This window comes from Pseudophryne corroboree, chromosome 2, assembly GCF_028390025.1.
Source record: "Pseudophryne corroboree isolate aPseCor3 chromosome 2, aPseCor3.hap2, whole genome shotgun sequence".
NCBI lineage: Eukaryota > Metazoa > Chordata > Amphibia > Anura > Myobatrachidae > Pseudophryne > Pseudophryne corroboree.
The window spans coordinates 361,921,645-361,939,023 of record NC_086445.1 but is presented as its reverse complement, the minus strand read 5'-3'; the positions used below and the strand labels follow the sequence as shown (position 1 = coordinate 361,939,023).

Sequence of the window (17,379 nt, the reverse complement as noted above, 5' to 3'; positions counted from 1 at the left end):
TACATGATAACCAAAACATAACATTTGTGCTTGGGTTTAATTTTTAATACACCTAGGCATACTATTGTTCAGTTCTAGTCATTCTTGTATGTATGTATGTATGTATGTAAATAATAAGATTTTACTTACCGATAAATCTATTTCTCGGAGTCCGTAGTGGATGCTGGGGTTCCTGAAAGGACCATGGGGAATAGCGGCTCCGCAGGAGACAGGGCACAAAAAGTAAAGCTTTTTCCGATCAGGTGGTGTGCACTGGCTCCTCCCCCTATGACCCTCCTCCAGACTCCAGTTAGGTACTGTGCCCGGACGAGCGTACACAATAAGGGAGGATTTTGAATCCCGGGTAAGACTCATACCAGCCACACCAATCACACCGTACAACTTGTGATCTAAACCCAGTTAACAGTATGATAACAGCGGAGCCTCTTAAAGATGGCTTCCTACAACAATAACCCGAATAAGTTAACAATAACTATGTACAATTTATGCAGATAATCCGCACTTGGGATGGGCGCCCAGCATCCACTACGGACTCCGAGAAATAGATTTATCGGTAAGTAAAATCTTATTTTCTCTATCGTCCTAGTGGATGCTGGGGTTCCTGAAAGGACCATGGGGATTATACCAAAGCTCCCAAACGGGCGGGAGAGTGCGGATGACTCTGCAGCACCGAATGAGAGAACTCCAGGTCCTCCTTAGCCAGAGTATCAAATTTGTAAAATTTTACAAACGTGTTCTCCCCTGACCACGTAGCTGCTCGGCAAAGTTGTAATGCCGAGACCCCTCGGGCAGCCGCCCAAGATGAGCCCACCTTCCTTGTGGAGTGGGCCTTTACAGATTTAGGCTGTGGCAGGCCTGCCACAGAATGTGCCAGTTGGATTGTGCTACAGATCCAACGAGCAATCGTCTGCTTAGACGCAGGAGCACCCATCTTGTTGGGTGCATACAATATAAACAACGAGTCAGATTTTCTGACTCCAGCTGTTCTTGCAATATATATTTTTAATGCTCTGACAACGTCCAGTAACTTGGAGTCCTCCAAGTCACTTGTAGCCGCAGGCACTACAATAGGCTGGTTCAGATGAAATGCTGACACCACCTTAGGGAGAAAATGCGGACGAGTCCGCAGTTCTGCCCTGTCCGAATGGAAAATCAGATATGGGCTTTTGTAAGATAAAGCTGCCAATTCTGACACTCTCCTGGCAGAAGCCAGGGCTAGAAGCATGGTCACTTTCCAAGTGAGATATTTCAAATCCACCTTATTTAGTGGTTCAAACCAATGAGATTTTAGAAAATCCAAAACTACATTGAGATCCCACGGTGCCACTGGAGGCACCACAGGGGGCTGTATATGCAGCACTCCCTTAACAAAGGTCTGGACTTCAGGGACTGAAGCCAATTCTTTTTGAAAGAAAATCGACAGGGCCGAAATTTGAACCTTAATAGATCCCAATTTGAGACCCATAGACAATCCTGATTGCAGGAAATGTAGGAATCGACCCAGTTGAAATTCCTCCGTCGGAGCACTCCGATCTTCGCACCACGCAACATATTTTCGCCAAATTCGGTGATAATGTTGCACGGTTACTTCTTTCCTTGCTTTAATCAAAGTAGGAATGACTTCTTCCGGCATGCCTTTTTCCATTAGGATCCGGCGTTCAACCGCCATGCCGTCAAACGCAGCCGCGGTAAGTCTTGAAACAGACAGGGACCCTGCTGAAGCAAGTCCCTCCTTAGAGGTAGAGGCCACGGATCTTCCGTGATCATCTCTTGAAGTTCCGGGTACCAAGTCCTTCTTGGCCAATCCGGAACCACTAGTATCGTTCTTACGCCTCTTTGCCGTATAATTCTCAATACTTTTGGTATGAGAGGCAGAGGAGGAAACACATACACCGACTGGTACACCCAAAGCGTTACCAGCGCGTCCACAGCTATTGCCTGCGGATCTCTTGACCTGGCGCAATACCTGTCCAGTTTTTTGTTGAGGCGAGACGCCATCATGTCCACCATTGGTCTTTCCCAACGGGTTACCAGCATGTGGAAGACTTCTGGATGAAGTCCCCACTCTCCCGGGTGAAGATCGTGTCTGCTGAGGAAGTCTGCTTCCCAGTTGTCCACTCCCGGGATGAACACTGCTGACAGTGCTATCACATGATTCTCTGCCCAGCGAAGAATCCTTGCAGCTTCTGCCATTGCACTCCTGCTTCTTGTGCCGCCCTGTCTGTTCACATGGGCGACTGCCGTGATGTTGTCCGACTGGATCAACACCGGTTTTCCCTGAAGCAGAGGTTCTGCCTGGCTTAGAGCATTGTATATTGCTCTTAGTTCCAGAATGTTTATGTGAAGAGACGTTTCCAGGCTCGTCCATACTCCCTGGAAGTTTCTTCCTTGTGTGACTGCTCCCCAGCCTCTCAGGCTGGCGTCCGTGGTCACCAGGATCCAATCCTGTATGCCGAATCTGCGGCCCTCCAATAGATGAGGACTCTGCAACCACCACAGAAGAGACACCCTTGTCCTTGGAGACAGGGTTATCCGTAGGTGCATCTGAAGATGCGACCCTGACCATTTGTCCAACAGATCCCTTTGGAAAATTCTTGCGTGGAATCTGCCGAATGGAATTGCTTCGTAAGAAGCCACCATTTTTCCCAGGACTCTTGTGCATTGATGTACAGACACCTTTCCTGGTTTTAGGAGGTTCCTGACAAGCTCGGATAACTCCTTGGCTTTTTCCTCCGGGAGAAAAACCTTTTTCTGAACCGTGTCCAGAATCATCCCTAGGAACAGCAGACGAGTTGTCGGCATTAACTGGGATTTTGGAATATTCAGAATCCACCCGTGCTGTTTTAGCACTTCTTGAGACAGTGCTAATCCCATCTCTAGCTGTTCTCTGGACCTCGCCCTTATTAGGAGATCGTCCAAGTATGGGATAATTAATACGCCTTTTCTTCGAAGAAGAATCATCATCTCGGCCATTACCTTTGTAAAGATCCGAGGTGCCGTGGACAATCCGAACGGCAGCGTCTGAAACTGATAGTGACAGTTTTGTACAACGAACCTGAGGTACCCCTGGTGTGAGGGGTAAATTGGAACGTGGAGATACGCATCCTTGATGTCCAAGGATACCATAAAGTCCCCCTCTTCCAGGTTCGCTATCACTGCTCTGAGTGACTCCATTTTGAACTTGAACTTCTTTATGTACAGGTTCAAGGACTTCAGATTTAGAATAGGCCTTACCGAGCCATCCGGCTTCGGTACCACAAAAAGAGTGGAATAATACCCCTTCCCTTGTTGTAGAAGAGGTACCTTGACTATCACCTGCTGAGAGTACAGCTTGTGAATGGCTTCCAAAACCGTCTCCCTTTCGGAGGGGGACGTTGGTTAAGCAGACTTCAGGAAACGGCGAGGTGGATCCGTCTCTAATTCCAACCTGTACCCTTGAGATATTATCTGCAGGATCCAGGGATCTACCTGCGAGTGAGCCCACTGCGCGCTGTAATTTTTGAGACGACCGCCCACCGTCCCCGAGTCCGCTTGAGAAGCCCCAGCGTCATGCTGAGGCTTTTGTAGAAGCCGGGGAGGGCTTCTGTTCCTGGGAAGGAGCTGCGTGTTGCTGTCTCTTCCCTCGACCTTTGCCTCGTGGCAGATATGAATAGCCCTTTGCTCTCTTATTTTTAAAGGAACGAAAGGGCTGCGGTTGAAAAGTCGGTGCCTTTTTCTGTGGGGGAGTGACTTGAGGTAGAAAGGTGGATTTCCCGGCTGTAGCCGTGGCCACCAAATCTGATAGACCGACTCCAAATAACTCCTCCCCTTTATACGGCAAAACTTCCATATGCCGTTTTGAATCCGCATCGCCTGTCCACTGTCGCGTCCATAAAGCTCTTCTGGCCGAAATGGACATAGCACTTACCCGTGATGCCAGTGTGCAGATATCCCTCTGTGCATCACGCATATAAAGAAATGCATCCTTTATTTGTTCTAACGACAGTAAAATATTGTCCCTGTCCAGGGTATCAATATTTTCAATCAGGGACTCTGACCAAACTACCCCAGCACTGCCCATCCAGGCAGTCGCTACAGCTGGTCGTAGTATAACACCTGCATGTGTGTATATACTTTTTTGGATATTTTCCATCCTCCTATCTGATGGATCTTTAAGTGCGGCCGTCTCAGGAGAGGGTAACGCCACTTGTTTCGATAAGCGTGTTAGCGCCTTGTCCACCCTAGGAGGTGTTTCCCAGCGCTCCCTAACCTCTGGCGGGAAAGGGTATAATGCCAATAATTTCTTTGAAATTATCAGCTTTTTATCAGGGGCAACCCACGCTTCATTACACACGTCATTTAATTCTTCTGATTCAGGAAAAACTATAGGTAGTTTTTTCATACCCCACATAATACCCTGTTTAGTGGTACCTGTAGTATCAGCTAAATGTAACGCCTCCTTCATTGCCAAAATCATATAACGTGTGGCCCTACTGGAAAATACGGTTGATTCGTCACCGTCACCACTGGAGTCATCGCCTGTGTCTGGGTCTGTGTCGACCGACTGAGGCAAAGGGCGTTTCACAGCCCCTGACGGTGTTTGAGTCGCCTGGACAGGCACTAATTGATTGTCCGGCCGCCTCATGTCGTCAAACGACTGCTTTAGCGTGTTGACACTATCCCGTAGTTCCATAAATAAAGGCATCCATTCCGGTGTCGACTCCCTAGGGGGTGACATCCTCATATTTGGCAATTGCTCCGCCTCCACACCAATATCGTCCTCATACATGTCGACACACACGTACCGACACACAGCAGACACACAGGGAATGCTCCTAACGAAGACAGGACCCACTAGCCCTTTGGGGAGACAGAGGGAGAGTTTGCCAGCACACACCAAAAGCGCTATATATATATCAGGGATAGCCTTATACTAAGTGCTCCCTTATAGCTGCTTTGTTATATCAAAATATCGCCATAAATGTGCCCCCCCCTCTCTGTTTTACCCTGTTTCTGTAGTGCAGTGCAGGGGAGAGACTTGGGAGCCGTCCTGACCAGCGGAGCTGTGAGAGGAAATGGCGCCGTGTGCTGAGGAGATAGGCCCCGCCCCTTTTCTGGCGGGCTCGTCTCCCGCTATTTAGAAAAATTAGGCAGGGGTTAAATATCTCCATATAGCCTCTAGGGCTATATGTGAGGTATTTTTAGCCTTTATAGGTAATCATTTTGCCTCCCAGGGCGCCCCCCTCCCAGCGCCCTGCACCCTCAGTGACTGCCGTGTGAAGTGTGCTGAGAGGAAAATGGCGCACAGCTGCAGTGCTGTGCGCTACCTTTTGAAGACTGCAGGAGTCTTCAGCCGCCGATTCTGGACCTCTTCTGTCTTCAGCATCTGCAAGGGGGCCGGCGGCGTGGCTCCGGTGACCATCCAGGCTGTACCTGTGATCGTCCCTCTGGAGCTTGATGTCCAGTAGCCAAGAAGCCAATCCATCCTGCACGCAGGTGAGTTGACTCCTTCTCCCCTCAGTCCCTCGCTGCAGTGATCCTGTTGCCAGCAGGAATCACTGTAAAATAAAAAACCTAGCTAAACTTTTTCTAAGCAGCTCTTTAGGAGAGCCACCTAGATTGCACCCTTCTCGGCCGGGCACAAAAATCTAACTGGAGTCTGGAGGAGGGTCATAGGGGGAGGAGCCAGTGCACACCACCTGATCGGAAAAAGCTTTACTTTTTGTGCCCTGTCTCCTGCGGAGCCGCTATTCCCCATGGTCCTTTCAGGAACCCCAGCATCCACTAGGACGATAGAGAAATGTATTTATAGGAGCAATAATTATGTATAAATGTGACAGGCTTGCACAGTATGTACTAACATTGCCTGTATTTTGCAGGAGATGCGGGTGTACCAGGCACTGCTGGGATGCCAGGCATGCCAGGAAGAAGTGTGAACATTGGCTATCTCCTAGTGAAGCACAGTCAGACTGACCAAGAGCCAATGTGCCCTGTTGGCATGGGAAAACTATGGAGCGGATACAGTCTTCTGTATTTTGAAGGGCAGGAGAAAGCACACAATCAGGACTTGGGTACCTTGCTCTCCATTTAAAATAAGATTTTGATGTTAAATGTTACATTTGTCAAATCAGGTTAGGTACGACATACAGTACCAGCAGTCAGGATGACCGTGGTCAGAATACCGACACCAGCATACCGACTGCTTGAAATCCTGATAAGGGCGCAGGAGGAAGGTAACGCTAATCCTAAACCTTCCTTGCAGCCTAACCCTAACCTCCCCGAAGCTTAACCCTAACCCTCCCCCGCAGCCTAACCCTACAGCTCTGTCCACACCTCGCCCCGTCTGGAAGCACAGATTTTTTCTGATTTTTCAAGTTGCTTCAGGCCATATGGGGCCAATACAGCAGGTAATCAGGCACTGACACCGGAGCAATGGAGGAGGTGCCCCTTCAGGGCTGGAGTCTGGATATGACCGACTACATTGTCTCCGGTACTTTCAGCACAGTGACATTACGAGGAGCTGCTGACAATCAGGAAGAGCTATATTAGGGTAGGAGTTTTTAATGCTACAAAAGTAGATAAAAAAATAAACAATATAAGCCAAACATAGTATTCACGGGATAAAGCCTATATAAACTGTAAAGTCACTGAAATCCCCATGATGAGAAGCTAATTCAACATGTCTATAAATGTCAGTCACACCCATATCTAATGGCCCCTACACACGGTGAGATTCGGGCTATGCCCGATTCTCACTATGCGACAGGGGCCAGGTCGGCACATAGTCAGTATCGCAAGCACACTCATTATGTGCTTGCGATAATGACTATGTGCGATTTTGGCTAAGTGTCAGTTTTGACTATCTCTTCTATAGAGATAGTCAAAATTGACTTGCCTGCACAGTTTATCTATTCTTGCGATGCCGACCGCGCGGTACCGCGCATCGGCATCAAATCGGGATCGCAAGGTGACTTTCACCTTGCGATCTGCACTAACTTTTCTTACGATTTTGACTATATAGTCAAAATCGTAAGAAAAAATCTCACCGTGTGTACACACCATTACACTTCAGCAACACAAAACTTGAAAATTGTAACTTAGCAGTCCTGTCTAGTTTCCCATGCACTATATTGTCCATGTGTACATAACATACCACCGCAGGTACTGTATACCGTATTGTCCATGTGTACATAACATACCACCGCAGGTATACTATATTGTCCATGTGTACATTCAGTAACATGCCACCGTAGGTATACTGTATTATCCATGTGTACATAACATACCGCCCCAGGTGTACTATAATGTATGGACTACAGTAACATAACACCGCAGGTATACTGTATTGTCCATGTCTACATACAGTAACATAACACCGCAGGTATACTGTATTGTCCATGTCTACATACTGTAACATACCACCTCAGGTGTACTATAATTTCCATGTTTTCATACAGTAACATAACACCGCAGGTATTCTGAATTGTCCATGTCTACATAACACACCACCGCATGTATACTGTGTTGTCCATGTGTACATAACATACCAGCGCAGGTATACTGAATTGTTCATGTGTACATAACATACCACTGCAGGTATACTGCATTGTCCATGTGTACATTCAGTAACATACCACCGTAGGTATATTGTATTGTCCATGTCTACATACAGTAACACACCACCGTAAGTATTCTGTATTGTCCTTGTGTACATAACATACCACCACAGATATTCTGAATTGTCCATGTCTACATACAGTAACATACCACCGCAGGTATTCTGTATTGTCCATGTCTACATACAATAACATACCACCACATTATACTGTATTGTCCATGGTTAATACAGTAACATACCACCAGGCACTTTACTGCTGGAGAGCCTTTGCACATTGAGCCTGATCAGAGGTGCACGCAGCTCTGTATGCAACCGCACTTGGTAATGGAATGCTAATGCGGCTGTACACATGTCGTCATGTCTATGCATATCACTGCCCCCACTGTTTTCCAATCACAAGCTCAGGTATCAGCACTAGTAACAGCACTTACACCTGCCCCATGCTGCGTGCAAGAGATCCATCTTAAATAGGTGTCCCCTCGTCATACGCACAACACTGGCTACATGCCCATGCCACTCCCACTAGATGATTGTCTTCCGTGCACCAGCCCAGCTGACACCCAGAAACACCCATTTCATGTTGGAGGGAAACAGGCAGAGACGTCTGGAGATACACAGAGATGCTTATGTTCACTATGGCACGTGTGCATTCTGCTAAATCCACCAGACGCAACCATATAGAGCCTGCGATTTTGCCGCCACTCCCCGTTACCACCCCCAATTGGTCACTTCCTGTCAATCACTCTGCAATTAAATCCTCACTGCAAGCATACTCACAAAGGCACCTTTACACATGTGTAATCCAATCGCAATGCATGTGCCGATAATCACACGGTTGCAAAAACATTGGCATAGCGTCCAACTCTGAATCAGGCCCATGGTACCAGCTGAGCTGCATGGCAATATTAATGCCATATATGTATACAAAACAGAAAGCTTTTTTTCTATTGGCACTAACAATAATATACTGCTAATCTGTGCGCGCACAGCAGGGCCAGAGATGCTTTTGTATCGCTCAGTCAATGATTTGCACTGTTTTAGGCATTTCCTTAGTTGGTAAAATAGTCGTAAGAAGACACAATAAGAAAATTTCTAGTAATGTAATCAGCTGTTGGTTTTTTTTTCTATAGGTCTTGCTGGTTCTTGCCTGCAGCGCTTCAATACAATGCCTTTCCTATACTGTAACCCAGGAGATCTGTGCTATTATGCCAGTCGTAATGATAAGTCTTACTGGCTGTCAACCACAGCTCCACTTCCAATGATGCCTGTGGCAGATGAAGAAATTAAACCCTACATAAGTCGCTGCACTGTCTGTGAGGCTCCTGCTGTCGCAGTTGCTGTCCACAGCCAAGATACTTCCATTCCATTCTGCCCAAGTGGCTGGCGGAGCCTGTGGATTGGATATTCATTTGTTATGGTATTATTATTATTATTATTATTATTATTTTATTCTGACAAATTTGAATAGATTGTGTAATGATACCTAGACTGTATTTAGGAACTAGTTACAAAACTGGATGAGGATGTATGTTAATAATGTCACACACAAAAAATAAGATTTTAATTACCTACCGGTAAATCCTTTTCTCGTAGTCCGTAGAGGATACTGTGGTTCCATTTAGTACCATGGAGTATAGACGGGTCCACTAGGAGCCATGGGTACTTTAAGAATTTGATAGTGTGGGCTGGCTCCTCCCTCTATACCCCTCCTACCAGCCTCAGTCTAGGAAACTGTGCCCGAGGAGACGGACACACTTTGAGAGAAGGATAGACAAAGATAGTGGTGAGATTCCGAACCAGCACACACAAAACAGAGGAAAGCTATGCTAACCCAACTTTAAACAGGAACAGCAATAGCTGAACCAACAATACTTACCCAAGTAACAGTGCAGGAAGAACGAAGCACCGGGCGGGCGACCAGTATCCTCGACGGACTACGAGAAAAAGATTTAACGGTAGGTAATTAAAATCCTATTTTCTCTTACGTCCTAGAGGATACTGGGGTTCCACTTAGTACCATGGAGATGTACCAAAGCTCCCAAACTGGGTGGGAGAGTGCTGAGGTTCCTGCAGAACTGATTGACCAAACTGAAGGTCCTCAGAGGCCAAAGTATCGAATTTGTAGAACTAAGCAAACGTGTTTGAACCAGACCAAGTAGCCGCTCAGCAGAGCTGTAAAGCCAAGACTCCCCGGGCAGCCGCCCAGGAAGAACCCACCGACCTAGTAGAGTGGGCCTGTACAGATTTTGGAACCGGCAAACCTGCCGTGGAATAAGCATGCTGGATAGTAAGCCTGATCCAGCGTGCAATAGTCTGCTTTGAAGCAGGACACCCAGTTTTATTGGGATCATATAGAACGAACAGCGAGTCGGATTTCCTGTGACGAGCTGTCCTCTTTACGTATACCTTCAAAGCCCTCACAACATCCAAAGACTTTGAAGTAGCAGAAGTGTCGGTGATAACCGGAACCACAATAGGATGGTTGATGTGAAACGCAGACACCACTTTCGGAAGAAATTGCTGACGAGCTCTGAGTTCAGCTCTGTACTCATGGAAAATTAAATAGGGGCTCTTGAGAGACAAAGCCCCCAGCTCCGACACACGTCTTGTTGAAGCCAAAGCCAACAGTGTGACGGTCTTCCACGTAAGATATTTTACGTCCACCTCCTGTAATGGTTCAAACCAGTCCAATTGGAAGAACTGCAGCACCAACTTGAGATCCCAAGGTGCCGTGGGAGGCACAAAGGGAGGTTGGATGTGCAGAACACCTTTCAAAAACATCTGGACGTCACGGACAGAAGCCAATTGTTTTTGAAAGAAAATGGACAAGGCCGAAATCTGGACTTTTATGGAGCCCAGACGTAGGCCCACATCCACAGCAGAAAAAGCAGGAAACGTCCCAGATGAAATTTCACCGCAGAATAATTTCTGCTCTCACACCAAGAGACGTATTTCTTCCAAATACGGTGGTAATGTTTAGACGTTACCCCCTTCCTGGCTTGGATCATAGTCGGCATAACTTTGTTAGGGATCCCTCTTCTGGCTAGAATCAGCAATTCCACTTCCATGCCGTCAAACGTAGCCGTGGTAAGTCCTGATAGACGAACGGGCCCTGTTGCAGAAGAGGCCACGAATCTTCGTGGAGCATCTCCAGAAGGTCCGCGAACCAGGCCCTTCTTGGCCAGTCCGCAGCAATGAGAATTGCTTGAACCCTTTCCCTTTTTATTCTTTTGAGAATTCTTGGGATGAGAGGAAGTGGAGGAAACACGTACACCATCTGATAGACCCATGGAGTCGTCAGAGCGTCTACCGCACCTGCCTATGGGTCTCTCGACCTGGAACAATACTGCTTGAGCTTCTTGTTGAGACGAGAGGCCATCATGTCGATTTGTGGATATCCCCATCGCCATGTCAAGCACCTGAACACTTCCGGGTGAAGGCCCCACTCCCCCGGGTGCAGGTCGTGCCTGCTGAGGAAGTCTGCTTCCCAGTTGTCTACTCCAGGAATGAAGACCGCTGACAACGCCACAGCGTTTTTTTCTGCCCAGAGGAGAATTCTTGACACCTCTGACATTGCTGCTCTGCTTTTCATTCTGCCCTGTCGGTTTATGTACATCACTGCCGTCACATTGTCTGACTGGACCTGAATGGCCCGATCATGAAGGAGATAAGAGGCCTGCAGAAGGGCGTCGTATATGGCCCTGATGTATAGAATGTTGATTGGAAGGATGACTTCCTGACTTGACCATCTTCCTTGAAACTGCACACCCTGAGTGACTGCTCCCCAACCTTTGAGGCTTGCGTCCATGGTTGCAGGATCCAGTCCTGAATTCCGAACCTCCGACCCTCGCCGAAGTGAGAACTCTGTAGCCACCACAGAAGGGAGATCCTGGCTTTTGGCGACAGTCGGATCCTCTGGTGCATGTGAAGATGCTATCCAGACCATTTGTCCAACAGATCGAGCTGGAAGGGTCTTGCGTGAAACATTCCGTATTGAAGCGCCTCGTAACAGGCCACCATTTTCCCCAGAAGGCAAATGCATAGATGCACTGATATCCGGGTTGGCTTCAGGACATCCTGAACCATCGACTGGATTATCAATGCCTTTTCCAACGGAAGGAACACTTTCTGCGACTCCGTGTCCAGTATCAATCCCAGGAATGGGAGCCTCCGTCTTGGCTCTAGGTGAGATTTCGGAAGGTTCAGAATCCACCCGTGATCCTGTAGAAGTGTGGTTGAGAGACTAATGCTGTCCCGCAACCTCTCCCTGGATGGCGCCTTTATCAGAAGATCGTCCAGGTACGGCATTATGTTCACTCCCTGCTTGCGGAGTATAAACATCATCTCTGCCATCACTTTGGTGAACACCCTCGGTGCCGTGGAGAGACCAAATGGCAGGGCCTAGTACTGGTAGTGACAGTCCTGCAGTGCAAATCATAGATAAGCCTGATGAGGCAGCCAGATCGGAATGTGAAGGTACGCATCCTTGATATCCAGAGACACTAGGAATTCCCCTTTCTCCAGACCTGAGATCACCACTCTCAGAGGCTCCATCTTGAACACTCTTAAGAATGGGTTCAAGGACTTGAGGTTCAGAATTGGTCGTACCGAATCGTCCGGTTTCGGTACTACAAATAAGTTGGAATAGTACCCCTTGTTGTGCAGATGAGGTGAAACTGGAACAATGACTTAAATCTGTACCAGTTTTTGGATGGCCTGCTGTAAGTAATACTTGCCTCTTGTGAAGCTTGTAAGCCTGATTTTAAGAATCTGTGAGGTGGGAGCTCTTGGAACTCCAATCTGTAGCCCTGGGAAATAAGATCTATGACCCAGGGATCCCAGCACGAACTTGACCAGATGTGATTGAAGAATTTTAGTTGGGCTCCCACCTGACAGTCCTCCAGGCATCGTGGTCCACCGTCATGCTGAAGGCTTTGAGGAAGCAGAGTCTGAGTTCTGTTCCTGAGCACCTGCAGTTGCTGGTTTGTGTGGTTTACCTCTTGCGCCTCTGGAGACCGCAGAAGCATCTCTGGATTTTCCCATAAACTTGGCTGTCCAAAAGGACTGTAAATTTGAAGCTGAATAAGCTTTCCTGGCTGGGGGAGCTGCAGAAGATACGTAGACTTACCCGCAGTAGCTTTGGAGATCCATTTGTGAATGGTAGGCCTTCCACACCTTTCCCGGAGTCCGCATCAGCAGTCCACTGTCGTAGCCACAAGCCCCTTGCCGACACTGTCATAGCGGTGGTGCGTGCATTAAGCAAACCAATCTCTTTTATGGCTTCCACCATAAATTTCACAGAGTCCTGTATATGCTGCAACATCTTCCCTAGGCAAGGAATTTAACCCCTCAATTAGGTTACCTGACCATTTAGCAATGGCTTTTGTAATCCACGCACTTGCAATAATGGATCTCTGGGCCACCCCAGCAGCTGTGCGCAATGATTTGAGTGTAGTCTCAATTTTACGATCAGCCGTGTCTTTTAGGGAGGCTGCACTAGGGACAGGCAATACAATTTTTCGTGACAGTCTAGAGACTGAAGCGTCCACTATCGGTGGATTTTCCCATTTTTTTCTATCCTCGAGAGGAAAAGGAAAAGATGAGAGCAACCTTTTAGGGATTTGAAATTTCTTATCAGGATTAACCCACGGTTCTTCAAACAGGGTATTCAATTCCTTTGATGCATGAAAAGTGACTGAGGACTTCTCTTTTACATTAAAAGAAGATTCCTCACACTCCTCTGACACCTTATCAGGAATTTGCAGAACATCTCTTATAGCCTCTATAAGAGCCTCTATTTCCTGTGACAGAGTAGCATCCTAACCCCCCCCCCCCCCCCCTCCAAATCCACCTCGCCTTCCTCCATATCTGACCCGTTAGCATCAGAGTCAGACTGCAGGATATAGGTCAGAGATTGTTTTTGCGGACAAATGGGAGGGGATTGAGACGCTGGTTTGGGGACTGAGTCTCTATTCATATACTCATCCACAGTCTGTCTTAAGTATTGCGTCTCTTTCTCATTTCGGATAGTTTTGTAGAAATATTGGAGATCATTCCCTTAATGGAATTAACCCACTCCAGTTCAGCCCGGTATTCTGGGAAGGTGCACTGCCCTGAGTACCCAGTAGTGAGCCCCCTGGTGAAGAGGAACACTCCGCTGTACAAGAAACACACTCTTTGCCTGACATAATGTAAATGTGACAGCGCGCACACATACACAGGAAAAGGTTAAGCACAATTAACCCACAAAGAGCCCTTCAGGGAGACACAAGAATTATTTGGAGCCAGCCCCCACCGCGCCCTTATCGCTAATGCCAAGCTTTGCCGGGTCGCAGACTAAGTACCCTGAAAGTGGACTTAGTACACTAATAATCGCTTCCTCCCTGCTATGACCCCTGGTACCGCTGAGGTAATCTGGAGTCTCTCCGGAGGAGCTGCGCGTTCGTGTCAGTCAGCGTCTGTGTCCACTGCAGAGGGAAAATGGCGCTGGTGAGCTGCTGGATTCGCTCATAGTGAAGGCCCCGCACCTTCAATGGCGCGTGGTCTTCCTGCTTTTTTTTATACTGGCTGAGGTAATCTGGTGCTTAAAATGGAGAGAAAACCGTTTTAAGGCTGTTTTGCCAGTGTGGGTACTGTGTACAGTGTACTGAGACACAGCTGTGTACTGTGTCTGGAGACGCATTCCGCCCCGGTTAGAAGCTATACGTCTCTGTAACCTCATGCCGCCATTGTGGCCGGTGACCCGCTAGCCGGGACGCCAGTTTAGTACTCACCACTCTTCATTCTTCTGGCTCTGTTAGGGGTGGCGGCATGCTGCGGGAATGTACACTCGCCGTGGTGGTGCTTGCGGATAGTTCCCTCAGGAGCTCAGTGTCCTGTCAGCGGGGAAGGGGACCATTAACCCTTCAAGAGGTTGGGCCGTTCACCCCCCTAAGTCCCACGAAGCAGGCAGGCTGGTGTCAACCAGCCCTGCCTGAAATTAACAAACATACAAAATAAATGCAGAAAACTCATCAGGAGCTTCCATAAGCGTGACTGGCTCCTCCGGGCACATTTTCTAAACTGAGTCTGGTAGGAGGGGCATAGAGGGAAGAGCCAGCCCACACTATCAAATTCTTAAAGTGCCCATGGCTCCAAGTGGACCCGTCTATATCCCATTGTACTAAATGGAACCCCAGTATCCTCTAAGACGTAAGAGAAAGTAATGTGGAAGTTTGTTGCAATACTGTTAAATTCAAGTTACAGGCAATGTTTGTATTTAACAGATCATAAATGCATAACAATCACACATGCTCTGTAATCATGGGAATCCCTGATAAATATTGAGGGAATGAAAAATAACATCACTTCTAAATAATATGTGTGATTTTGCTTAGTCAAATTGACGACCATTGTACCGTGTTTGTGTTAACTTAGGGCTAGCTCAAGGCCTGTTCAGCCAGTGCGACTGCACAGAGGCGCCACACCATAGTGCATGCCTTATTGGGCTGAACAGGAGTATACTGTGGCCAGTAAACCTTCCCGGGGCTGGCCTGGTCCACCTCATCTAGATTCATTCTGCAGCAGGCCGGGACGTATTGAATACCTATGTCAGGGTCACGTGACTGTCCCCAGTGGAACATGCTCCTAATGGCGGGGATGTATTAACAATGGCATCAGTGTACAGAAGCCTGCCACCACCAGCTTGTCACTACGGGGGTGCGGGCTGCACCGGGTGACACCAGAATAGCAGAGCTGCTATTTTGCCGTCACCCCCTTGGATGGTGTCACAAAGCAGGCACACTATACGAGCCTGCGAGCTACCTAGCAGCTGCCGGAGCATTGGGCATCCACCAGCTGCTGGACATCCATTTTTTAGTCCAGACTAAGCCTTTTTTTTCCTTCTGTCCCCTTTGCTTTATCACAGCACACAGCCGCAGGTGATGAGGGAGGAGGACAATCCCTTTCTTCTCCAGGCAGCTGCTTGGAAGACTTCAGAGCAACTCCATTCATTGAATGCAATGGTGGCCGTGGGACTTGCCACTACTTTGCTAACAAATACAGCTTCTGGCTTACAACTATTGAGCAGCCCTTCCAGACCTCTCCGCTTGCAGATACACTGAAAGCTGGACTGATTCGAACTAATATCAGCCGATGCCAAGTTTGCATGAAGAATCTGTAAAAGAAAAGAAAATATGCTTATTATCTTTTTTATAAGAAAAAAATTAACAAGATTTATAATGGTGCTCGATTTTAACTTATTACCTCGCAAAGTACAAGTTGATTTCACATTTATTTAAAAAAACAAACATATATAGCGTCCTGCATATATTGTTATTTCCTTTGTTACTCACCCATATAGTAGGGACCAATGTTATTACAGTGATATGGATTTAGGACACAACGTCATGTGAATGAACCTAAGCACGTACATATTTACAATATGAGGTGCTAGGTATTGTCAGTAGTTTTGCCAAAGAAAATAAAATAGTTACTGTGGCACTTGGATGGCTGGCCGCTGCACTCAGAATGATTCACACTCCTACTAGCTCCCACCTCAGGACAACTGTTCAAGTTTGGAGTAATAAGTTTCATGAGTGAGCAGATCACACCAAGGAGAAGACATAGGCCCAGATTTATCAAGCTTTGGAGAGAGATAAATAACACGGTGATAAAGTACCAGCCAACCAGCTCCTAACTGCCATGTTTCTAGGCTGTGTTTGAAAAATGACAGTTAAGAGCTGATTGGTTGGTACTTTATCACGGTGCTATTTATCACTCTCCAAGGCTTGATAAATCTGGGCAACAATCAGTTAGTAAGGCAAGTTGAGCTGTAGCCATCTCTCTAGCAGCACCTCACAGATCATGCAATACAGTATGTTACACTAGAACAAAGGGCATGCGTTAGGAATCTGTTTTCACGCTACAAAACCAGTGCTATTCCTGGCATGTGAGAAGGACAGCACAGGGATCTTCTCTTGCTATGAGGTGTACTTCATGTATATACTGTACAATGCTTCTCCTCTATCCTGAGATTGTAACTCTGTGCCAGAATTTTTGGTACAATTTTCATAATCCTGTTCGCTTTACCACATTTAAAACAGGTTTATTTTTCTGTATCAATAACCAGTCCAGTCTCACAAATAACTATAATATGTGATAAATGTTACCACCTGTATTCAGCTTGACTCCTGGACCACAAATGAATAGAATACATGGATAAAATAGCTATGATGTGCAGCGTTTGCTCACAGGCAAGGTAAATAACATGGATGTGCCATTATTTGACAATACCTTGACTATGGGGCGTACACCTTGTATTATCCTATTACGTATATAGGGGGTAATTCTGAGTTGATCGCAGCAGGAAATTTTTTAGCATTTGGGCAAAACCATGTGCACTGCAGGGGAGGCAGATATAACATGTGCAGAGAGAGATAGATTTGGGTGTGGTGAGTTGAATCTGCAATCTAAATTGCAGTGTAGAAATAAAGCAGCCAGTATTTACCCTGCACAGAAACAAAATAACCCACCCAAATCTAACTCTCTGCAAATGTTATATCTGCCCCCCCCTGCAATGCACATGGTTTTGCCCAACTGCTAAAAATTTTCCTGCTGCGATCAACTTGGAATTACTCCCATAAACCACATCTGCACCCTTTCTTTTATATTTTTTTTATCAGTAACAGAATGCTAGTATACAGTGCAATATACCAGCATGTAGATTTGCACATGACAAGCAATCTGAATGACAATATTGTACTTACCCACAATACCTTGCATATAATCTGCAAAACATGTTA

General features: G+C 46.9%; 1 protein-coding gene across 2 annotated transcripts in view; it reads left to right on the top strand.

The window, feature by feature from the left end:
* The window catches only part of COL4A2 (collagen type IV alpha 2 chain), a 711,921-nt gene extending 695,679 nt beyond the window's left edge, over positions 1-16,242 (top strand). For both annotated transcript variants that reach the window (XM_063953175.1, XM_063953174.1), the window contains 3 exons: positions 5,859-6,050; positions 8,728-9,014; positions 15,504-16,242. In XM_063953175.1, the coding sequence (XP_063809245.1) occupies positions 5,859-6,050; positions 8,728-9,014; positions 15,504-15,758 (734 nt within the window). In that variant the 3' untranslated portion in view covers positions 15,759-16,242. The remainder of the gene's footprint in view (positions 1-5,858; positions 6,051-8,727; positions 9,015-15,503) is intronic.
* Positions 16,243-17,379: the final 1,137 nt, after the last annotated feature.